The sequence below is a fragment of the Pollachius pollachius genome (genome assembly GCF_949987615.1).
Source record: "Pollachius pollachius genome assembly, chromosome: 1".
Taxonomy (NCBI): Eukaryota; Metazoa; Chordata; class Actinopteri; order Gadiformes; family Gadidae; genus Pollachius; species Pollachius pollachius.
This window is the reverse complement of record NC_136934.1, coordinates 28,548,627-28,573,205: the sequence shown is the minus strand read 5'-3', so window position 1 is coordinate 28,573,205 and position 24,579 is coordinate 28,548,627. Positions and strand designations below refer to the sequence as shown.

At 50.7% G+C, this 24,579-nt stretch overlaps 1 protein-coding gene across 7 annotated transcripts in view; it reads right to left on the bottom strand.

Annotated features, from left to right (window-relative positions):
• Window positions 1–24,579, bottom strand: part of nbeal2 (neurobeachin-like 2) — a 43,828-nt gene that overhangs the window by 2,747 nt on the left and 16,502 nt on the right. For 4 of the 7 annotated variants that reach the window (XM_079740351.1, XM_079740352.1, XM_079740355.1 and 1 more), the window contains 38 exons: window positions 24,008–24,090; window positions 23,829–23,921; window positions 23,250–23,421; window positions 22,783–22,916; window positions 22,179–22,338; window positions 21,124–21,226; window positions 20,574–20,739; window positions 20,297–20,452; window positions 19,826–19,985; window positions 19,580–19,668; window positions 18,329–19,099; window positions 17,700–17,884; window positions 17,447–17,603; window positions 17,014–17,151; window positions 16,057–16,383; window positions 14,657–14,806; window positions 14,342–14,499; window positions 13,747–13,871; window positions 13,543–13,660; window positions 13,272–13,423; window positions 13,042–13,175; window positions 12,804–12,911; window positions 12,507–12,602; window positions 12,271–12,395; window positions 10,847–10,987; window positions 10,598–10,728; window positions 10,319–10,428; window positions 6,276–6,393; window positions 6,022–6,119; window positions 5,681–5,794; window positions 5,451–5,537; window positions 5,257–5,366; window positions 4,109–4,281; window positions 3,575–3,669; window positions 3,380–3,496; window positions 2,839–3,000; window positions 2,333–2,481; window positions 25–160 (listed from right to left, as the gene is read on the bottom strand). In XM_079740351.1, coding sequence (XP_079596477.1) covers window positions 25–160; window positions 2,333–2,481; window positions 2,839–3,000; window positions 3,380–3,496; window positions 3,575–3,669; window positions 4,109–4,281; window positions 5,257–5,366; window positions 5,451–5,537; window positions 5,681–5,794; window positions 6,022–6,119; window positions 6,276–6,393; window positions 10,319–10,428; window positions 10,598–10,728; window positions 10,847–10,987; window positions 12,271–12,395; window positions 12,507–12,602; window positions 12,804–12,911; window positions 13,042–13,175; window positions 13,272–13,423; window positions 13,543–13,660; window positions 13,747–13,871; window positions 14,342–14,499; window positions 14,657–14,806; window positions 16,057–16,383; window positions 17,014–17,151; window positions 17,447–17,603; window positions 17,700–17,884; window positions 18,329–19,099; window positions 19,580–19,668; window positions 19,826–19,985; window positions 20,297–20,452; window positions 20,574–20,739; window positions 21,124–21,226; window positions 22,179–22,338; window positions 22,783–22,916; window positions 23,250–23,421; window positions 23,829–23,921; window positions 24,008–24,090 — 5,801 coding nt within the window. The remainder of the gene's footprint in view (window positions 1–24; window positions 161–2,332; window positions 2,482–2,838; window positions 3,001–3,379; window positions 3,497–3,574; window positions 3,670–4,108; window positions 4,282–5,256; window positions 5,367–5,450; window positions 5,538–5,680; window positions 5,795–6,021; window positions 6,120–6,275; window positions 6,394–10,318; window positions 10,429–10,597; window positions 10,729–10,846; window positions 10,988–12,270; window positions 12,396–12,506; window positions 12,603–12,803; window positions 12,912–13,041; window positions 13,176–13,271; window positions 13,424–13,542; window positions 13,661–13,746; window positions 13,872–14,341; window positions 14,500–14,656; window positions 14,807–16,056; window positions 16,384–17,013; window positions 17,152–17,446; window positions 17,604–17,699; window positions 17,885–18,328; window positions 19,100–19,579; window positions 19,669–19,825; window positions 19,986–20,296; window positions 20,453–20,573; window positions 20,740–21,123; window positions 21,227–22,178; window positions 22,339–22,782; window positions 22,917–23,249; window positions 23,422–23,828; window positions 23,922–24,007; window positions 24,091–24,579) is intronic. The other 3 variants (XM_079740353.1, XM_079740357.1, XM_079740356.1) reach the window with 1 other exon arrangement.

Below are 24,579 nucleotides of genomic sequence, written 5' to 3'. Positions count from 1 at the left end.
CAGCCCCTGTTCTCTGGGTCTCACCTGCTCTGGCTTGCCGGAGCCCACCACGATGAGCTTGCCGTCGTCCAGGCCCACCAGGATGTGGCTGCACTCCTTTGTCACGGACACACTTCTCACAGGCAGCTTCAGGGCCAAAGGGGCCACCACCACATCCAGGCTGCCCACCGCAAACACACAAGAATAAGAAACACCCATAGCACCCACATCACACCATACCCATCCGTGCGGTACAAGCAGAAGTCATGTTAGGGCACGTTTTTAAAGGTCCCATGGCATGCTACTTTATGGATGATTTAATATAGATATTAGTGGGCCCCTAACACAGTATTTAAAGACGTTCCCGAAATTCAGCCGTGGTGCAGAACTACAGCCACTACGAGCCAGTCACACATTGAGCTTTCCCCAAACGCGCCGTTTCGGTGTCTGTAGGTTTAATGCAAATGAGGAGGTAAGAGGCGGGTCAAGGAGGAGGGTGGGGGCGTGGCCCTGAGCAGCTTGCGGCCACGGTACCATGCGCTCTGTGATCAGTGGATGTATCGCAATGGCGAGGCGCACCCAGCCTTTGGCCGTGTTCTGTAAATATTCTAGAACACTCCGGGTGCTACGGCGGGAGTCCTGGAGCTCTATATCTAAATAATATCATATTATACACAGATATCTATATCATGTATTATCACGGCCAAAAGCTGTGTGCGCCTCCAGACGATATTATGAATCTCAAACGACTGCGTCGGGTTCTCCGATGTCTCTGGTTCTTCCACTTCCACATCAATCTGAAGTAGACTGAAACGCGACATGGAGGAGAAAGGGATTGTTGCCCGCGATTGTTTGACAGCGATTGTCTCCGACTGGAGTCTCACTGCCCGCTGCCGAGGGACCACCGCCTCGGCAGCGGGCAGCGCTTAGGCACCACCGCCTCGGCACCATCGCCCTGAGGCGGTGGTGCCTTGCGGCGGTGGCGCCTCAGCAGCGGGCAGCGGGGTCCAGCGGGTGACAATCGCAGGCAACAATCTCTTTCTCCTCCAGGTCGCGTTTCATGTACTTCAGGGAGTCAAAGCCAAAGTTCCTTTCCCCCAATTCCATCTCAACCATGGCTGAGATAAACCTCACTACGAGTCTTGTTGTGGAAATACCAGAGACGTCAGAGAGTTCGATGTGTTATGCACCATAACACCAACAGCAGAACAGTTATCCAAATAAGAAAAGGAAAAGATCTAGATTAACAGAAAGGACAACCAATAGGGGAGCTCGACGTCGCTCCCGAGGAGGCGGTCTTTCAGTTTCACTTGCGTTACAGTCCTGGAGCTCTATATCTAAATAATTTCATATAATACATAGATATCTATATCATATAATACATATTATCACGGCGAAAAGCTGTATGCGCCTCCAGACAATATTATGAATCTCAAACGACTGCGTTGGGTTCTCCGACTTCTCTGGTTCTTCCACTTCCTCATCAATCTGTAGTAGACTGAAACGCGACATGGAGGAGAAAGGGTTTGTTGCCCGCGATTGTTGACTGCGATTGTCTCCCTCAGCAGTACCGCCTCGGCAGCGGGCAGCGCCGAGGCACCAACGCCTTGGCAGCGGGCAGCGGGGCTCCAACGGGGGACAATCGTGGGCAACAGTCCCTTTCTCCACCATGTCGCAGTTCATGTACTTCGTCAAAGCCAAAGTTCCTTTTCCCCAATTCCTTCTCAACAATGGCTGAGATAACCCCCACTACAGTCTCATTGTGGAAATACCAGAGACGTCAGAGAACCCGACACGTTATGCGTCATAGCACCAACAGCAGAACGGTTATTCAAATAACAAAGAAGTGTACAACACTTGCGTTACAGTGTGTGTATTCACACACACACACAGACACACACGTGGCGCTTGCACATCGTAGCTCATTGGGCAAAGCAGAGAAAGGGGAGGTAACACAATTCCAAATCGGCGTGTCTGAGCTTTGTTCTTTTTAAAGGCAGAGCAGGATAGCTAGTGCTCGTTTTACACCATACGCCATTTCTAGCTACTGGGGCACCATAGGCAGGCTAGGGGAACTCATATCAAGTTTAGAAAACCTTATAAAGTGAAAATTTCATGCCATGGGACCTTTAAATGTTAGTTCAATAGAATGTGATACACGCTTTGGAAGTATGCAACATGTGTGCTTCCTTGCTACCTGCTTTTGCTTTGAATGTATTTTGCCTGAATGGTTTATGGAGATCTTTATAATTCTGTTTAGTTTAAAAAATATTTAGAACTCGTATGGTAAAGCCCCTGGAAAGGAAAAAAAAGTTATTATCATGCTAATAATCCCTCTGTTACCCGTGGTTACCTGGATAGATGTCGTATTTGTAGGTTTCCCTGCAAGGTGCCCAGGATGACATAGTCTGAGACCAGGTGGAGGGCGGTCACCTCCTCCTCCAGGACCACCCTGGACAGCAGGCGGCCGTTCACTGAGTACACCAACAGAGAGAAGCTCCCCTGCAGAGCAGAACCACAACCATCAACAGATGAGAGAGAACGCTAACTGCTGTCATCTGGTGACTCTTCACTCAGGGTCAGAGCGTTCATTAAAGGTGTAGATTGCAACAAACTGAACACCCCCTCTCATCACTTCCTTTCCAGTCTTTTAGTTATTAAGTCTGTTGAACAATTTGTCGTAGCTTACAAGTAAGATAGCGATTATGATTTTTCATTAAAAATGCATCCTCTCTTGAGTGGTTTGTCCTTTCGGAGCTACTATAGAAAACATGTTGTTGCAACATGGCGGGCCCTGTAGAAGAGGACTCCCTGCAGAGATAATATAGAATAAACGGGGTGCTTCTGGGGTCCAGCTACCTTTGCTGTCGGCCGTCCCTCCAGGGCGGTGTGCACCACTATGTGTCCCTCCGTGCCCACAAGGAGCTGAGAGATGTGGGTGGGCACAGCGCTGTCCCCAGAGGGTCGCAGGGTCCGCAGGAACTGGCCTCGACGCACACTGTGCACTATGACCGTGCCGTCCTGAGAGCAAGCACAGCAGCTTTCATTAGGTTGAACACAGAGCACATCCTGTTACAAGTAACTAATTCGCTCTCTAAAGGTCCATGCCCAGTACAGTCTGAGGATTATCTGGGAATGTTATTGAGGTTTCTAGAAGCTTTTATCCAAAGTGTCTTGTAATCTTCTAGTGACTTGGAATGAATTCTGAAAAAGTCATTAAGGAGTAGAGAGGAGGAGGTTTGGTCAAGGATGCCTCCAGGCAGACTGCGAGCACTGGACCTTGGCTCCAGAACCTCTGGGAGAAGACACCTTTTCACCCACTAGACTTCCCCCTTCAGGTCATTCATTCGTGATTTGATTCATGTTTCAGGAACTCAAATGAACCCTTTCAACCTCTGACCTTGGACCCTGAGGCGGCCATGTCCAGCTCAGTGCTTATGGCCACGCAGGTGACCTCCTGATCATGTCCACAGAGCACCTGCACCGGCCGGGGAGAGATCCCACTTGAGAAGCCCGCCTTCAACACAGAGAGACGTTTCAGATGGTTGCGTAGACCATAGAGTTATACAGTAGATCATCCTCTGAGAGGGTTTACCTGCTGGAGAACTTGCCACACGATGCAGGAGGTGTCTCTGGAGCCCGAGATGAGGTAGATGCCACAGAGATCCAGTGCCAGGCACGTAACAACATCTTCACACAACATAGAGATACATACACACCCACATTATTATCAATAATACTAATACTGCTACTATTAAGGGATACGCCACTCTGGGCAGGACTTGTCAATTGGCATTGACAGGTCCTGCCCAGAGTCAGACAAGTAGTTTAATCCTGAGTTCCCTTGGTTAGCATTTGCCTTTCCTTTAGCCAACTCCATTGACTTGAATTGTTACAGTAGCCTAGCCCCTGCCCATGTGAGGGGAATACACTTTTGATTAATTAACAAAGGTTTCCTGTGTGTTCCAAATAGTCATTTATTCAAAACGAGAGCCAGTACCAACAAAACAAGATGGTTGTTTGTCTAATGTTGTTTGTCTAATATTCAGCAATTGCAGATAACCCACCCATTGTAAAGGCGTTGCGCCCCAGGTGTCTGACCCCCTCCCTGACTGCCCCAGAGTCTCACCAATATGGCGGACGATGCGGCCCAGCTGCTTGACCCTGGCCAGCTGGGTGACGCGCAGGCTGCAGTCCCAGTGCCCACCGCTGAACAGCAGGCGCCCGTCGTTGGACACCACCAGCACCCGGGAGCTGATGTCCAGCCCGGGGGAGAAGGGCCCGCTCAGGAACCGCTGGGTCCTGCGACAGTCAGGGAGAAGACACCAACAAACAAAGAGGGTCAGGGAGAAGACACCAGCACACACAGAGGGTTATGGAGAAGACACCAACACACACAGAGGGTCAGGGAGAAGACACCAGCACACATAGAGGGTCAGGGAGAAGACACCAACAGACACAGAGGGTCAGGGAGAAGACATCAACACACACAGAGGGTCAGGGAGAAGACACCAACACACAAAGAGGGTCAGGGAGAAAACACCAGCACACACAGAGGGTCAGGGAGAAGACACCAACAGACACAGAGGGTCAGGGAGAAGACACAGGGCCTGTGAGGGTATTTTCAGTGGAAAAACTGTGGGCATTATGAATAACATTAGATAACAAGTGGAAACCCTGGGGACATTATGAATAACATGAGTTAACATAAGAGGTACATTACAATAATAAGAGGGTTAATGTGTAAATAAAACGACTTTATAAGAATGTAAATAATAACATTAAAATAAAAGAAAAGGTAACTAAGAATACGACTGTTGATGCTGATAATATGACAATAACATTGGATGGGTGTGTTCTCTGAGCACATAGCACTGCGGTGTGATTTTTGTGTCGCTGTGTGAAACATTTCTGGAGATGTTAACTGAGCTCTGCTTGGAAAAATGACAAACTGGCAGCCTCATGAAACAGCAGTTTTTATAAATACAGCCCAGTTAAAGTATACCACACAGTCCTGAACCACACACAGTGCTGTGTCTGAGTCTCCTTTATTGTTGATATATATATATATATATATATATACTTAATTGCATTGTACCTTGTTACTCTTGTTACTCTTTTATCTTCTTTTACTATTTTTTTTTCTTTTTGCATTGTTAAGGAGAGCTTGGGATACAAAAATGTCATTGCCAACTCTGACTGCCTGTAATGTTGTATATTGTATATGTATGTGTATTTGACTAATAGAATAACTTGAACTTGACAGGTGGCCCTCACTTGGGGTTGGTGACGGTTGGGTCCCTAGTGAAGGTGAAGTAGTTGTTGATGTTCTTATCGTAGGGCAGCCAGCTGTGGGTCCCGATCAGCGCGTTGGCGCTCACCGTCACCTAGGAAACACACAGGAGGAGCCTCTTTGACCGACCACAATGGGCCTACCATAGCCATGCTACTGGTGTCGGGGGGGACCTTACCAGGACGTCCGAGCCCTGGATGATGATAGAACGTGTCTGGTTCTTAGGGACGACCGCCTGGACCAGAGGGGTGCCATCACTCACCACCTGGAGCACACACACACACACACACACACACACACACACACACACACACACACACACACACACACACACACACACACACACAAATATTTGTATGGAGGTAAAGCATTTAATACAGCCGACTTAGGAGCGGACAGTGAACATACCTCAACAAAGGAACGCAGCTTGTCCAGCTGCTCGAAGATGTTGGGGGGCGAGGGGTCCATGCGCGCCTGGCGTCTGACCACACTCTCCTCTGTCATGCGCTGAGGGTGGGGCTCCTGAAACAGGCCCCAACATGGTCAGTCACATCTCCCAGTCCCAACACACAGGCTGCTGCTGCTGCTGACACTTTCCAGCTGGCTAACCCATATGGGGAATAAATGTACATCTGGATAGCCCCAAATAAACACGCAACTAAAGACACCAGTTGTGTTCACACAGGTTTGCGATACGAGAACGCCTGAAGCCGGCAGCAAACTTTGAGCAGAGAATCTGTGACTCAGACCTTCAGGAGCTGACACGGGGTCTGGCCGAAGTGGTTGATCATTCCTTCCAGGGCCTTGCGCTCCGTCTCGTTGGGTATAGCATCCACATCCACCGCCCCTGATGAGGTCAGATCAGAGGCTTTTTAGATACAGAGGTTAAACATGATCCTCACACACACAAAGCCATCAAACGAAGACACACTAAAACATGAAATAAAGATTATTACTCCCTTGACATGCTTTCCCATGTTTTATGAATGTATTTGTGAGTTACCCTCATAAGTGTAGGGGAGGAACACATTCAGGGCTTTTTCTGCTTCCTCTCCTCTCTGCTTAAAGCCAAAGATCAGGTCTATCCACTCATGGAGGTGACTTGACACATGTTCACTCTCCTAGAAACACACACACACACACAAACAATTTATAAATGTCCCTTGAATAAGCTCCCCAACCTACCATAGGTCCTTTTTGTTGAGTTATATTGTGGGGGGACGTGCAGCGTCTGGCCTGTAGGGGGAGTATGGGCATGTTTGGAGCGCACCGGATCTGCTGGGGGGGGGGGGACTGGGTCTGATTGCAGGCACCTGCTCACAATCAGACCAATCAGGGAGTGTATTTATGTGCCTGCTTTGTCTTGTAGTGAGGAGGATCGGGAGCAGAGGACTTGTGTTTTGTTGGACTGCTGGGCGATCGCCGCCGGAGATCGTCTGGCACGCACCCTGTGATCGCTTTGAGCAGAGTTATGGTTCATCCAACAAAACACAAGGACTTGTGTTTTGTTGGACTGCTGGGCGATCGAAATAAACAGACTTTGTATTAGAAAAGCAAACTTGGTGTCCAAGCGCTCTGTTGGGGGAGTATGGGCATGTCGGGAGCGCACCGGATCTGCTGGGGGGGGGGGGACTGGGTCTGATTGCAGGCACCTGCTCGCAATCAGACCAATCAGGGAGTGTGATGGGCATGTTGGGAGCGCACCGGATCTGCTGGGGTGGGGGGGGGCTGGGTCTGATTGCAGGCACCTTCTCGCAATCAGACCAACCCCTCCGCCTGGGTCTGGTACCACCGGCCCGAGGGCCTCTCGGCGGCTCTCGACCTAGCAGAGAGCCACCTGCTCCACCCTCCGACAGTCCAGCGACCACCAACACCGGGCCCGCGCACCGGTGCAGCTGCCCTGCGGCGGGACAGGCCAACCCCGGTGCCGAGGGCGAAATAGGGGGCCTCCGGTTCAGAGCGGGCACGTGAATCACCTCCCCCCCCTCTCTGCAGATGGGCGCTCAGACGGCAGGGGAGGGGTGGTGGCGGTGCGGACGGCCTGGCCACTTCCGGCGGGAGTGCCCTATGATGGAGGTGGGTCAGGTCGTCCGCATAACCGGTGCCCCGTCTCCTCCCAATGGTCCCGGCGAGGCGTACACTATCCCGGTGAGGATACAACGGGGTACGTACCAGGCGCTTTTGGATTCGGGCTGCATGCAGACCATAATCCATCAGCACCTGGTGTGGTCCGAGGCATTGGTGGAGGCATCTAGGGTTCCGGTGAGGTGTATACACAGGGATGTTCACGAGTATCCCTTGGTCCCTATCGAAATTCGTTACGGTGGGAAAAAGCATAGAGTCAAGGCATTGCCCAGCCACGGACGGCTTGTGTGAGAGGTTTAACCGGACGTTAAAGTCCATGATCCGTAAGTTCGTACACGAGGATGCTCGAAGTTGGCATCAATGGCTAGACCCTCTGTTGTTTGCAGTGCGGGAAGTGCCTCAGAATTCCACAGGGATTTCCCCATTTGAGTTGCTTTATGGGCGCGAGCCCAGGGACGTCCTGGACCTCATTAAAGAAAACTGGGAGGAGGGGTCCAGTGACAGCAAAAACGAAATACAGTACGTCATGGACTTGCATGCAAAGCTTCACTCACTAGGGGTATTGTCACGTGAGAACTTGCACCGAGCCCAGGAGAGTCAGAGACGCCTGTACGACAGAGGGACTAGATTACGCGATCTCACACCGGGGGACAAGGTCCTTGTACTGCTGCCCACCTCTAGCACCAAATTACTTGCGAAGTGGCAAGGACCCTTTGTGGTCACACGGCGAGTGGGGGACGTGGATTACGAGGTAGCGCGGTCGGACAGGGGAGAAAACAAACAAATATACCACATCAACCTCCTTAAGAGGTGGAACGATGCGGTCCCTGTCGCGTTCGCAACGACGCTACCGGAGAGAGAGGAGCTCGGTCCGGAAGTCCCTGCTCCAGGCCCCAACCCTCCGGTCGGTCGAGGGGAGGATCTCTCGGTGAGTCAGGTGGAGGACGTTGCCAGCCTGCAACTCCAGTACGCCGATATGTTTTCGCCCCTGCCCCCTCGCACCCCGTTAATCACTCATGACATTGAGACGCAACCCGGTTTAACTGTGCGGACACGCCTATACAGGTTGCCCGTCCACAAACAAGACGTGGTGCGGCACGAATTGGCAACAATGTTAGAGTTGGGCGTGGTCGAGGAGTCCCACAGTGACTGGTGCAGCCCCGTCGTGCTTGTGGGGAAGCCGGACGGGTCTGTCCGGTTCTGTGTGGATTACCGTAGGGTGAACGCGGTGTTGAAGTTCGATAACTACCCAATGCCTCGGATCGACGAGCTTGTGGACTGGCTTGGCATGGCCACCTACTACACAACTCTGAACTGCAGGAAGGGCTACTGGTTCCTGCTGGAGATTCCGTTGTCTCCAGCAGCCCGGGAAAAAACGGCCTGCTCCACTCCGTTCAGTCTGTACCAGTTCAAGGTGCTTCCATTTGGGTTGTTCGGGGCCCCGGCCACGTTTCAGCGGCTGATTGAACGTGTGTTACGGCCCCACACTGCGTATGCTGCCGCCTACATCGATGACATCGTCATCTATGGTGACACGTGGGGGCAGCATATGCAGCGGGTGGCGGCCGTCCTTCAGTCGCTGAGACGGGCGGGGCTCACGGCCAACCCGAAGAAGTGCGTGATCGGGCGGAGGGAGATCCAGTATCTGGGGTACCACCTGGGGAGGGGGGGAAGGTCCGGCAGCAGGTCGGTAAGACCGCGGCGGTCGCCGCCTCCTCTCGGCCCAGGACCAAGAAGGAGATGAGGCGGTTCCTGGGACTGGCAAGGTACTACCGGCAGTTTGTGCCGCACTTCTCGGACCTAGCCAGCCCCTTGACCGACCTCACCCGTAAGAGGGCTTCAGATACAGTCCAGTGGTCGGAGCCATGACAAGTGTTGTTTGAGGCTATTAAAACAGCCCTCTGCGGGGAAGCGGTCCTGTGTGCTCCTCACTTTGATCCCCCTTTTTCCCTGCAGACAGACGCGTCGGACAGGGGGTTGGGCATGGTCCTGACCCAGCAGGTGGAGGGGGCTGACCGACCGGTGCTGTACCTGAGCCGCAAACTGTCAGACTGGGAGGGTTGGTACAGCACGGTGGAGAAGGAGTGTCTTGCCATCCGACGGGCGATCGGCGCCCTTCGCTACTACCTGCTGGGTCGCGCGTTCACCCTCTACTCCGACCACGCCCGCCCCCCACTCCCCCTCCAGTGGCTCCAACGCATGAAGGATGTCAACGTGAGGATTACCCGGTGGTATTTTGCGTTGCAACCCTTCAATTTCCGGGTTGTGCACAGGCCTGGGCCACAGATGGCCGTGGCGGACTTCCTCTCACGTTCTGGGGGGGAGGGGGGGGGGGGAGTGAGTTGGCGGCCGGGGACACATGTGTCCCCGGCCTGTGTCGGGCGGTGGGGGTGTGTGGGGGGACGGGCGGCGTCTGGCCTGTAGGGGGAGTATGGGCATGTTGGGAGCGCACCGGATCTGCTGGGGGGGGATTGGGTCTGATTGCGGGCACCTGCAATCAGACCAATCAGGGAACGTGTATTTGTGTGCCTGCTTTGTCTTGTAGTAAGGAGGATCGGGGGCAGAGGACTTGTGTTTTGTTGGACTGCTGGGCGATCGCCGCCGGAGATCACCAGGAACGCACCCCGTGACCGCTTTGAGCGGAGTTATGATTTATGTTTAAGGACTTGTGTTTTGTTGGACTGCTGGGCGATCAAAATAAACAGACTTTATATTAGAAAAGCAAACCTGGTGTCCAAGCGCTCTGTGAAACCTGTTACATATATATTGTTTATTTCTATATTTTTTAGAACTAGAACTAGAAAAGGGATCCTAGAGACTGTTGCCTCGGATGGGACCCCTTTAAAAACATAGCCAGTGGATTCTCCCCACCATGGTGAATGCATGCTGAACAGGCCCCACTTGTACATATCTACACCATGCCCTCTGAGCCCCATTGTGGCGGCTGCGGCGGCGTCTCACCAGCGCCTTCCGGTGCTTCCTGATGAAGTCCTCTCTGGACGCGGCCCAGCGCGGCAGCAGCACGTTGTTCACTGAGTCCTGAGAGAGCTGCTGACAGCCCAGGTCAAACCCTGCAGGACATCAAACACAAGGAGGACGTCAACGGGCGTTTCAAACAACACAGTGAAGCCATCCATTCTACCCTAAAACAAACTTGCTGATGAAGAGTTCCCCTTCAATCCATTCACCCAAACAAAGAATAGAAGAAAAAGGAAAGAATAGATCCCTCCTCCTCCTCACCGTTCATGTTCTCTATGAACTCGGGGAAGTAGAAGAACTCCGGGATCAGCTCCTTGACGTCGGCGGGGCTCTCTATGCGCGCCTGCCAGGCCGCCGCCACCGAGTGGAATTGCCGGTCAGCACAGTCAAACCTACCAGACAGACAGACAGACAGACGGACAGACATGAGACACGATGAGGACCTGATGAAGACATCAGTAGAAATAGCGTGGACCACAGGGGGGCCGTGCTGCGGGCGGGGGGACGGACCTGCCGCTCTGCAGCTGGACGTGCAGCGTGGTGAAGGGCTCCATGCGGATCATGTAGTGCATGACCCCGGCCGGGTTGGAGTAATGCGTGCCGTAGTGGAACTTCTCCATGGTTCCCGTTGGATCTTCAAAACTGTCATACCTGGGGATTCACGTAAGATGTGGAAACATAGATTCAGATGGCATAATACTGGACAAAACATACAGAAACACACACACACAAATACATATACATATACACACACACACACACACACACACACACACTAGTGCTGTCAAGCGATTCAAATATTAAATCGCGATTAGACGCATTAATGTCATAGTTAACTCACGATTAATCGCACATCTTTTCCTATTCTAAATATCCCTTGATTTCGTGCTCCTAGCCTTTTAGTGTGGTCAGAGAGTGTTGAGAAGGACAGTAATAAAATATATTTGGTAAGATGGATATAAGAAGAGAGGCCCGCAGTGAATTCAACCTGGTCCACTTGACATCGGGTAGGTGCATGACAATGGAAGGCCTAACGTAAAACTTCAATAGCCCAGGCTTTTATTTGTTTGAATCAGTGAAATTTCGAACAAAACTCTTGCTCAGCAAAGATGGGAAATCCTGTAACATTTATTATTTAAACCAGTATGAATATTACTACCGTACGTAGGCCTTACACATTACCAGGCTATCGAATAATGCCCCACACACACACACACACACACACACACACACACACACACACACACACACACACACACACACACACACACACACACACACACACACACACACACACACACACACACGGTGGCGGAGTGGTAATCGGGAGAGTCGGGAGAATTCCCGGTGGCCTATTAACGTTTCAGGGCTTTTGGGCTCATTACTGTGGGATAACAATATTGCGTTTATAAAAGTTCCTTGCAGCGGCGTTCGGCAGCCTGAGCTGTGCGCCCGCAACCTCTCACTCACTCAACGTCGCAACCAAGGTGATTTTGTCTAGAGGGCAGTAACTGAGCGGCCCCTCCCGAAGTGGTACAGCCCAGGTGGGCCTTGAACTGCAATTGGTCAAAAAGACGTAACAACTAATGACAACATTGTACTCTCTGCAGGCTCGAACAGAGTGACACACAAACACACACTTTTAAGGAGTTTTTCACCCACTCCGTATCCTTGCTTGCCAACAAGTTTGTGCGGCGTGCTTGTTGTTTTGTTTCTGGTGTAGCTAGATCCGGAATGGTGTTGTAGTTTTTCTAACGTGACTAGATGTTGCTAGACAGCAGGTGAAAAAACTACAAAGTTTGCCAAGCCAAAAGAGCGTTAATCTAGCGATAAAAATATTAACGCTGTTAAAATTGGTTTGCGTTAACGTCGTTAATAGCGTGTTAAACTGACAGCACTAATATATACACACACAGCATCTATGAACCACTCACTTCTCTCTGACATTCTGGGCGTGGCGAGCGTTCACCACCCCGATGGGTTTGGACAGGTCCCTGAACACTGCCGGGTTCTCCAGGTCCAGGACCTCAGAGGTGTAGTCACAAAGAACCCAGGGGAACTACACACACACACACACACACACACACACACACACAAATTTTAGGCGTAGTCCCAGAGTGGTTTTACATACATGCATAGACACCATGTGTGATCATGAGTGGTTCCTCACCACCGGGTACTGGGACAGGTCGTTGTATGTGCGCCCAGAGATGGTGTTCAGCTGCATCAGATACTCAAAATTGGAAATCTCCCTGTACACCCATTTCTATTGAAAAGAAAAACACAGGATTCTTACAATGACATTATTAATATTGGACTGGGGGGCTGGATACTCCAAATGAGACATCTCTATGCATATCCATTTATATTTAAAGAGAGGAAACTATTACTATATGAGACTGGGAGGCTAATGCGTGGGGTGTTCCCATTCCCACCAAAAGGTCCTGGGTTGGGGGGGGGGGGTCACCTGCGTGAGACCGGATGCCTTCAGTAGCTCCTGGGGCGATCGAGAACCAAAGTAGAAAAGATTCGGAGGTCTGAGCCCAAGGATTCTAGAGTAGACCTTGTTCCGCACCTTTGGGGGGCGAAAGGAAGAGGAAGAGGAAAAATTATCCCTTGAAGGTCAGTACAATTATTCAATTTACTTCAACTATTGCTGCTAGGGGGTCCTTTAATGGGGAGCTGGAGGAGATAGGCGCCCCCACCTTCTTCCTGAAGTTGATGAAGTAGTGGGCCTGGTCTATGAAGAAGAGCTCCAGGGCGGAGCGCCGCAGGTTGTAGCGCCTCAGATGGACCTCCCTCAGCTGGGATAGGGGCCTCCGGAAGTCAAAGCCGATCCCTGAGAGAAGGAGGACAGCTACCATTACACCTCCCTTCTACTGGAGCACCGTCTCTTCTACAAAACCTCCTCTAGGTATCCCTTGTGTATTCTTACCATCTTCAGTCTCCTCCTTCTCGCTGCTGCCATCGTAGAAGTAGAGGTGGTGTGTGGTGACCTCCAGACGACCCGAGACCACCGCTGTGATGGTGATGAGCTCACAGTCCTCCGACAGGACCAGCTTCTCCTTTTCGCTCTCCTCCTCTCCTCTAAATAAAGAAGTAAGGATCACGAATAATGCTGACAAGAGGCCTGCGTAATCCATGGACCAATGCAGCGACTGAAAACATGCAATACAAATGTAGGGAGAAAAAGCTAAAGAGCTGACTTGTTGTCCCAGAAGATGACATCCTCGTCCCCCAACTGGTCGTCCTCCATGTCGCTCACTTTGACCTCCTTGGCCACAGCCAGGGTCAGGAGGTCAGAGCTGTGAGGGTTGTCGGCCCCTACGTTGGATCACAACAACACAATCCAGATGTAGCCAACAGTCTCTGCACACACACATACACACCTCCTCCTAGGGCCAACATACCCATGTTGTCCCTCAGGGCGCTGGCCTCGCTGTGCGTGTCATGGTTGTAGTTGGGCACCAGTTTGAGACGCATCTTTGAGTAGGTCTCCGCGCTCGACAGCTTCCAGTTGATCTGAGGCTGAACCCTGCAGCAGATGGAGAGGCAGTGGGAGGAATTACAAGCCAGGGGTCTAGCACGCTAAATATAGCCTAATAACACACAGAGAGAAATAGTACGCAAACATTGATATTGTGGGAATACGTGTGGCAATATTCAAATGCATTTATGGCAAGGTTGTGGAGCAGCTATACAGTGGGACACTTATCCACAGGAGGACGCATCAGCAAGACACAACGGGGGTGTCTGATGATTTATGTGTGAACAGGCAATATACACATTTATCCTTCCATCTATATGTGTCCAGATACTATATGTGTCCAGTGGTTACATTCAAATACAGTAAAGGACGTTTCTTGTCCAAGTAGTCGCTCTCTTTAGATGCAGAACTTCGTCATTTATGGTTGACTGAAACTATCAGGATCCTGTGAAGGCAAATTGTTTCCTAAAGATAAGAATAGAAGTGGTGGGGGGGAAATGACATGTAGCTTCCCATACTTGTAGGCCCAAGCTCCTCTCTCGCTGGTCAGGAGCCTGCGCTGACACATCCAGTGGCGCCATACCACCCCCTGCTGGCTGGAGCTGTGCTTCTGTTGGCTGAGGTACCTGCTGTTCTCAGAGCGCACTCTCTTCCAGTAGGGGTCCACGACTGCTTCCTGTTGATCACACACACACGCACACGCACGCGCACGCACGCACACGCACGCACACACACACACACACACACAGAATCTCAGTGCAGCTCCGCACACCCAAGCTTCTGTTGTGTTGTCCTCCTATATTATCAAATTGCTTATTGCAAATTGCTCAGACCTGGAACTTGTGCTTGCTGTCTGATTTGTCCTTGTCTCGCGTGAAGGCCGTGTTCATCAGGTCGTCGAAGCAGGAGTTCCAGAAGTTTGACATGATGTCATGGCTCCTTCCCAGCGTGTCCAGCTCATACTGCTCCATGACTGGCTTGACCTGTCCATGGCCAAGAAGAACGCAAACACACAGTCAACATTATAGGCCAGAAGCGTTGGGTTCCCCATAAGCCATGTTGAAATACGGCAAGCATGCACACACACATCGATGTTCATTGCTTCTTGATAGTTCATTACTGAGGGCAAACATCAGAGCATTGCCTGATGCTTGAGGTAGTAGTAAGTAACTTGATTGAAAATAAACCAATAAGATCACATTAAATCACATATTCAATCATGCAAACGTGCAGAACAACTCAAAGAGCTGACTAGGGCAAAAGTTAAGGCAGTGGAGCAACCAGTGTTTATTTTTGGAGTCAGTATAAGCTTACAGTACTTAACACAGCCTCAGCTAGGGAGGTGAGAGCATGTGACCAAAGTACTGCAGTGAAAGTGCCCTGGTGAGGGCCCCCAGTGTAAGTGCTGTACTTGTGAGGGCCCCAGTGGTAGTGCCCTGTACTGGTGATGGCCCCCAGTGGTAGGGCCCAGTAATGGTGAGGGCCCCTAGTGGTAGGGCCCTATACTAGTGAAGGCACCCAGTGGTAGTGCTGTACTGGTGAGGGCCCCCAGTGGTAGTGCCCTGTACTGGTGATGGCCCCCAGTGGTAGGGCCCGGTAATGGTGAGGGCCCCTAGTGGTAGGGCCCTGTACTAGTGAAGGCACCCAGTGGTAGTGCTGTACTGGTGAGGGCCCCCAGTGGTAGTGCTGTACTGGTTAAGGCCCCCAGTGGTAGGGCCCTGTACTCTTGAGTGTCCCCAGTGGTAGTGCTGTACTGGTGAGGGCCCCCAGTGGTAGTGCTGTACTGGTGAGGGCCCCCAGTGGTAGTGCTGTACCTGGTGAGGGCCCCCAGTGGTAGTGCTGTACCTGGTGAGGGCCCCCAGTGGTAGTACTGTACCTGGTGAGGGCCCCCAGTGGTAGGGCCCTGTACTGGTGAAGGACCCAAGTGGTAGTGCTGTACTGGTGAGGGCCCCCAGTGGTAGGGCCCTGTACTGGTGAAGACCCCCAGTGGTAGTGCTGTACTGGTGAGGGCCCCCATTGGTAGGGCCCTGTACTGGTGAAGGCCCCCAGTGGTAGTGCTGTACTGGTGAGGGCCCTGTACTGATGAGGGCCCCCAGTGGTAGGGCCCTGTACTGGTGAGGGCCCCTAGTGGTAGTGCTGTACTGGTGAAGCCCCCCAGTGGTAGTGCTGTACTGGTGAGTGCCCCCAGTGGCAGGGCCCTGTACTGGTGAAGGACCCAAGTGCCCTGCTGTACCTGGTGCTGGTAGAAGCTCTGCCACTCCACTGTGTGGCAGAAGGCCTGCAGGTCATGGGCAAAGCTGGGGCTGCCGTTGGTGGGAGGCAAGTTGGGTAGCAGGCTCTGCAGGCTGACGGGGTCGGCGTGCTGGTCCAGCAGGGTCCGCACGATGGGCACCAGCTGGGAAAAGATCTCAGAGCTTCTGTTGTTGTCGCTGCAGTCTTTTGAACCCGCTGGCCACAGAGGGGCGCCCAAGTGGCCGAGAAGGAAGCAGACCTCCTCCCAGCTCAGACAAAGCACCGTCTGCAGCAGGCTGTGCAGCTTCACACAGGCCATCACGAAGACCTACGGTGGTAGTGTATACACTCATGAACATGATCGTTGGTGAAGGAGTGCTCCTTGTCATCCTTGTTGTTTTAACTTTGTTTTTTATTAGATAAAAATAAAAACATTTCCAGCTGTATGTGATCAAAGTTGATAGCTATGCTAAGAAATCCAATGAAGGAGGTAACCTTGTATAGCTTCATGTCAATCTTTGTTAAAAGCCTCACTTTCTCCCGTATGTTTATTCTGCAAACCGGGCTATATAATACATCATATCATCTATAAATAAAATAACGGCATGGTTATTTTATTTTAAGACTGTTTGTCTAGTTTAAACTAGACATTTAGATAACAAGTGGTTCATGGGGAAGCTGATGCACAAGAAAGTGAAACTCTGTTGACCCCTCTCTCCATCTAGCAGTACTCCATCTAGCTCTACTTTAAAGTTCAGGCATCCCCCCACCCCCTTGGAGGAATGCCAGCAATGTCTATGAAAGAAAAAGCATACAAGACATTGGTATTACCAAACACCCCTTATCTGAGTGGCAGATGAGCCAAAATAGAAATACTACGTACACACCACGCTGAGCGCAGGCGTGTGTGCACGCACACGCACATACCTTTGGGAGTTGTGTACACACATGCACATACCTGGGGGTGCTGCTGCTGGATGTAGCCTGTGATGATGCGCAGGCCGATGCGGGCCATCTCACGGAGCTCCATGCTGCCGGGGCCGCTGCTGTGCCAGGCCTTCAACCTGTCCAGCAGGTTCACCACCCCCTCGAAGATCTGCCACGCACAACGGCCGTCAGACCAACGCTACACAAAGCCCTCTCCAGCCTGGTTTACACGCATTTAACTGATGGCTCATCAGCAAACAACATCCAAGTTATCAACCTTAAGTGAATATTGGCGTGCGATTTCCCATTACTAAGAATTTCCCTCCTACATGACATACTATTTGTTATTCCTTTGACGCCTTTGCATCACAAGAAACACTTCACGAGGACTACAAGGGAGAGTCTAGCTGACTGAAACCTAATCCGTCTCCAAATGTATTCATTTATTTGTGTCCTAGACTCACCTTCTCACTCCACAGCGCATGGTTGTCCGTGCCCTCAGCAAACAGGAAGTCCTGCAGGAGGCGGAGCAGGCGCACCAGGCTGGGGCAGAAGGGCAGAGAGACCCCCTGGGACTCCCTCAGGTCTGACAGGGACGACTCCAGCATCATCTCCAGCAGACTGAAGCACGCACACACAACCTTGTTTTAGGATTGACATTTTGACACCATGAGAACCTCACAGGCACCTGGAAGCAGTGATGCCACCAACACTGACCTGCGTTTGATGTCATCCGGGGGACGGACCAGTTGGCAGGACGAGCCCAGCTTGGTGAGGACCGAGAAGACCTGTCCCCTCTCCCTCCATACCACGTCCTCCAGGCCCTCGGCCGCGCTGCCCGTCCACAGCACAGAGAAAACGATGTTGGTGAGGAGGTTGCACAGCTCCTCCTCAGGGCTCTGCTGGAACACAGAGAACACCATGTTAGTGAGGAAGTGGAACCTCCTGCTGGAACACACAGCAACAGGCCTGCTGAGGCTCCAACACACTGCAGCACCATGGGAACTTCACCTCATCATGTGATGAGAACTCAGGGATTACCACCCAAAGAAGGTCTCAAAGGGTGATGATTTGATCACATCTGAAAGGCAATGAAAAGAGGTACCAAACCAAACTAAAATAAAGGGATAGCACCTCATTTTGGGTGGTGCCCATTTGCTCAAATTTGTCTCAGGGCAGATGGGGTCACTTCCAAATAAAATGATCTGCGAAGGCTTGACCTCTGTTTCATGCTGCCCCAACACTTTATAGGTTTATATGTTTATTGATATTTGATTACCATTGGAAATACACTTCCAACTAGTTCCACAACAGCTGTGCTAGTGCGCCATCCACCGAGGACCTACCTGGAGGTTGGACGTGTTGGAGATGGTGTCAGCCGTGGGGGGGTCGGTTCCATAGCTGGTGTCATCCAGAACGTTAGACAGACTTGAGCTCTTCCTAGTTCTCATGGGTGGGAAGGCCTTGCTGTGATCCAGGGGGGAGGGGGTTTCTGCTTGGCTGCCTCCGGGGGTGAGGGTCCCGGGGTCGGTGTCACCCATGCCGCCCAAATCCATCTCAAAGGGGGAGGCACCGAATGGGGAGAGAGGGTAGTAGAGACCATCCTCACGGGCCGGAGGGGAAGGGATATCGACGGCGTTGGAGAGGGATGATGCGCAGCTATGATCGAGGGGGTCGCTATAGCTCTTCAGTTTGGCGTCACCACCTCTGTCAAACCCGTCACCCCCATGGAGGAGTGCAAGGGAAAGGGCTGAGAAGGAAGTCTCTGAGATGTCCTCCTGATGGTCCTCTATGTACTCCTCGGCCTCCTGGGCCCTGGAGGCCCGATAGCTGGGCAGGGAGTCTGACTTGAGGTCCTCGACCAGGCACTGGTCCCTAGAGGCCCGGTAGCTGGGCAGGGAGTCTGCCTGGTCCACCATGACCAGGCACTGGTCCCTGCGCAGCGGGGGGTGGGCCCCTTGGGCATCCAGGGACCCGTGGGTGCCCGAGCCCCCCAGGCTCGCTGCGTGGGACTCGTAGGACTCCTTGACGTAGAGCTTGGTGAGCACGTCCTGCCAGCCGGGCTGCCGGGCCAGCTGCCTGAGGTAGTCCCCGTGGGAGTGGATCAGGTGGAAGAGCTGAGGAACAGAGAATGAATCATTGAGATGATTCTGCTCGGTGCTCCCAAACCCAAACTCCCAGATTATGAACAACATAATGTTGTTTATCTTTGAATAGATAAGAACTCAGGATGTAATGACAAACCACATTTTCTACCCCATGTTAAAAGTATTTCAGTCAGTGTGTCAGGCATGCCATTCCATCCCACAAGATTACAATACTAATAACATCATGAGGCCTGGTATGCTTTTAAAGCAAGCAACAGTCTCTAGTTACACAAGTGGAATCAAGTCTGTGTTCAGATCCCAGTCCTCCTATGCTTTGTCCCACCTCAATAGCCGGTTTAATTTAGAAGAATTGTGTTGGATGGCGTAATGGGTTAATGTAATGTAGTGCCTAACGCACACTGACACACTACACCTGTGATAGGCATGGTGTACCGTTACAGTCAAGGTAGGCAGAAGATCAGGACAGGAGCATGTGCCGACTGGACTTACCTTGCGACTGATGTCCAGTCGAACCGAGAGCTCTGCCCTTTGGGACAGGTAGACCACAGACAGCAGGTCCCTGAAGTTAGGACTGATATCTGCAGGGGAAACAAACAAGAAACATTCTGATCATGGCCATTAGCCTACCATTTAGTCTCTTTTTAGAAGATCTCACTTTAACAACACAAAAGATATCACCAATTAAGTTTCATTGATCGCCGGTCCCACTGGCGAAGGAATACTTTTTTTAATTACCTGTGGCCATGACCTGCTTGTATAGAAAGCGCACGGTGGTCATGGTAACGGGAATCTCTCCTATGTTACAGACCAGGCCGCAATAGCCAATGTCTCTCAGCTTCAGGCGCTGCTTTGATCGGTCGTTGATTCGCTCGCTCTTCAGGAGACAGTGGAGAACCTAAAAAACAAACAAGAAAACAATGTTAATAGAACCAAGCACCCTGAACCAATTCCTGATGGCTAATCTTGCTTTCAAAACCAGTGCTCTGCATGCTACATACAATTGTCACAAATATGAGAATTTTTAACATTTGATCTATACATTTATATATGTATAATGAAATCATTATATCATTATAATAATACATATATTTAGTATATTACATTCTAAAAATAAAATAAACAGAATTATATTCTATCCCATCAACAAAGATGGCTGCTGTTCAAGTGAGCAGTAAGGAGGAGTCAGAGAGGGAGGATGAGCCGCACCTTGAACACCCTCTCCTGGGCACCGTCCCCAAAAGCAGGGTTGAGGAGCAGACAGTAGAGCTGCTCCACGCCCCACTCCAGCAGTACCGCCTGCGTCTGCTCCTGTGGCGAGCTGCCCCTGATCAGCTCGTACAGCACATCCAACGCACTCACCACCTGGAGCAGAACCGCAGGTAATTTGCAGTACACAGAGGGGGAGACCTGACATCTGTCTGGCTGGGCAGACTAAATCAGACCCAAGGACATAGGCCAGCAGGCTGTGGTGGAGCAGACCTACCTGATGCTCCTCCGCGGCGGAGAGGACGTAGGCCAGCAGGCTGTGCAGGCCCTGCTGGCGAAGCTCCTCAGGGCCCCCACGCCCGAGGAGCTCCGTCAGCAGGGCCATCAGGGAGGTCCCGATGCTCTGCTTTTCCTCCTCCAGAGGACTTCCATCCTTCTCCACGCTGTGGAGGGGATTTAGCTGACACTTTTAGCCAAAGCAACCATTCACGCACACATTCACACACCGACGGCAGAGTCTACCATGTAGGGCGACAGCCAGCTCGTCGGGAGCAGTTAGGGTGGAGGCGTCTTTCTCAGGGACACTTCGACACTCAGCTAGAAGGAGCCAGGGATCGAACTAGCAACCTTCCGGTTGCCAGTCAACCTGCTCTACCTCCTCAGCCACATGCCGCCCAAATCACATGCATTCAAACCAGAAGCCTCACGGTTCCACTGATACATGCACACATGCAGCTCGATCATGTAAAACAAGTATAATAGATTCTTCCGACATGCATTTCAGTGTGTAGACAATGTAAACCTCTGATGATGGAGACAGTGTTTACCTGTAGTGTGTCCGGACGGTGTCCAGGATGTACTGCACGCCGTACTTGCGCTGCAAGCGCTGCTTGCCGTTCTTGATCACGGAGGACAGGTACTGCACATGGGCTTCAGGAGAACAACACAACGTTTGTGTTAGGTTTGACATTTAAGAAGTGATTCATAGAAGTCAAACTGAGGAAACATCATTTAATTGGTAACACCAATTAAACCAGCAGACCTTTGCTTGTCATCAGAGCCAAAGACTGAACTGAAAACAATATAACGTATTCCATCTTTCTGATGCAGAGTGCTCTCAGCCTTTCAGCATTTCTTCTATCACAAATTTTACATACTTTATTTGATTACACATTACAAGTCAAATTTTCAGTAGGAATCTATTTTTTTGAACGATTCAGAACACATTAATACAGGTCAGCACATTGTTATGTAACATACATTTCAGGAGTACAAGAAACTTCTCCTTTTCTAGGTAAACATACTTCCTATAATTGCAGAAAGTCATTTACTAGCTGTTTGGCTCTTGTTTTTGAAAGCCCCCCAATGCAAAGTCCACGGGGTGCCAGCCTATGAACATGCCCTAGACTACCTAACACTAGCACAATATATTGGCATTTGTAACCAAGATTTCCAATGGTTGATATCAATGATTGATATTTTCTCTTAGAGTCCTCCATAAACAGGTCAAATGGGCACGACACCTCAAATACCCCAACTGTTTCTGGAAATGTGGTGTGTTTGGAATTCTTAAAAAAGTGCAGATGAGTTAAACCATTCGTACTGTACAGTTGTGTGTTTGAATAACTTTTCATCTGCCACACAGGGAATCTGAGCAGCAATGAGGTCCACAAGTCTGTCAATATAGAGACCTTTAAATGATAAGTGATGGGCTACTGACTCAAGGTGTTGAGGGGGGTCATGCAGCATGCAGAGGGGTGAATGGATGGAGGTTGGAGGATGCACATACACAGACACAGACACACAGACACACACACAAAGTGGGCAGCTTTTTCCAAAAAAAGGATCCTTTGTCGTATGATAACAAGACTGTGTACCTTACCCCGACAGACAGATAAGTGGCTCCTGGACCAGAGGTTGAAGTCAAAAAGCAGGTAATGGTACAGCTGGTGCAGCAGGGGGCTGTTGCCCTCGCTGAAGGCCTGCTCCACCAGTAGCTGACACGCCAGCAGGACGTTCATATCCATCACACTCCCAGGGACCTAAAGAACAGGACGGAAGGCCCAGAAACATAAGTACACTCCCTAAAGTGGTCTGTACCACAGTAAGACATGACCGATTAAACAATATCGGTGCATCAATTGGTCAACCTTAGCTTCAAATTCAGTGGTGCAACGGATCAGATGATCCGGGATCCGTACGGATCAACCCTCACGTTTCAAAACGCACATGATTCGCGGATTGGCTGACAACGCAAAAAAAAAACAAAAAAAAACTTGGGGGTAATAACTTGCTTAACTTAAAACCATTAATTTCTTCATGTCTCCCCTCCCCGCTGCAGACGACACAGTTGGATTGATTAAATCCCATCCAAAAGGATCAAATAGGATCAAGTAGGGTTTGCTTCACCATGATTATGTCACTTGGAAACATGTTGGATTGCAGAAGTAAGTTTTGTTCAGAAGAGCTTCTCCTCCAAGCTGTACCTTGGCCAACATGGCTCCGATGGTGCTGGGCCCATGGCAGTGCAGCAGGCTCTCTTGATTGACAGGATGGTGACGAATCAGATTCTTCACCATCAGAAGGAAGGCGGCGACGCTGTTCTTCTCTAGCCTGCTCTCTGTCAACACACACAAGATAATGATGTCACCTCCACCCAGTATCTGAGATGTAGCACTAATACAACAAAGCTCTATTTTAGATCCCAAAGTCTATCTTTCACACATGTCAATCTCAGTCACTGTGTCTGGTTCATTGCCCTCATCGTAAAAGCAAATTATATTACAGGTCTCTTAAAGAGCAGGTGAGGGCACATGGTATTGACCCACCACCTATCCTCTGGGAGGACCCTAGCTATTGCACCATCCTCCTGCTACACTGCACAGAGTATAACATCACACACACAACAGCAGCAGCATCTAGCAGATTATTGAACGGCGGCTGAGGAACGGACCGGAGGACCTGCTCAGGGGGAGCAGCATGGCGACACAGCCCCTGGACGAGGTGAGCTCCGGCCCCAGCAGGTCAGAAGTCTCCTGGGCCCCAGAGTCTGCCTGCTCCGCCTCACACACCTGCTCCAGCAGGGGCAGTATCACCCCCATGCCCCCCACCACGTTCAGGACATCCTGCATGGGAGGAGACGCGTACACACACACACCAGACGTAAACACAAAGCGGTCATGCTTTAAAGACTTGTAAAAGGATTTAGGGCAGATAATCCCCTGAATGGATCAACTCTGGAATGGTATTTTCTCTGAAAAACGTTGCAGTTAAGATGTCTTTGAATGGATTAAATAGCTGCAGTAGAAAAGTAACTTAAGAAGCAGAAATAGATCGATTTTATAGACGCTATCGGAATGGAATACTAGCAATATAGTCATCGTCATCTAGTCATCTTTAAAGAGGGTTCTACCTATAACTATTTAGGTATAGTCGCCCTGATGAAGGATCTGGTAATATGATGCAATGCTCCAATTCAGGAAGATAATCCCTGGATTAACGACCAGCTACACCCTGGTCTAAACATAGGCACCTTGATGTCCCAGTTCACCATCCTGTGGCCCGTCAGGCGGCCGTCGTAGGCATGGTGGGGGGACAGGTCCAGACACATCTGGCTCTTGAAGGCCTGAGGACAGAGGACAGCCGTGCTGTGGATGCTGGTTGCCAACAACAGTGTGTGGGGCTGCAGTACTGACAGATTGATGGGTCTACCTGGGGCGTGTAGTAGAGCAGCAGCTTGCTGTTCAGCTCAGACATTTCTCCATCCTCTCTGAATAAAGGCACATGGTTTGGCCCTGGGAGAACAAACAAATGATCATCTTAAACATGTTTGGATATTGACAGTGGAATATGTGTCATCATATAACTCAACTCCCACTGTACAGTTGTACATTTGTATGTACTTTATATTTGCATATTTCTAATAAGTATATAAGTTCTTAATAATAATAAAAAATAATAATAAGTACAAGGGCGTAGGAACCGGGGGGGACGGAGGGGACGTGTCCCCTCCAATATCGGAGACAGGCGGATTTGTCCCAGCTAAAAATTATACCGGATCTGTCAGGTTTCCGATATGTGTCCCACCCAATGTTAAACTCATTCCTACACCCCTGAATAAGTACATTCACAACTAGAATGCGTTTCGTCCTAACGAACTGTGTGTGGTTGCTAAAACGCTACCGTCAGCGCTAACGTCAACGCTAACGTCACTCCTAACGTCAGCGCTAACATCAGGGCTAACGTCAGGGCTAACGTCAGCGCTAGCGTCACCGCTGCCTGAA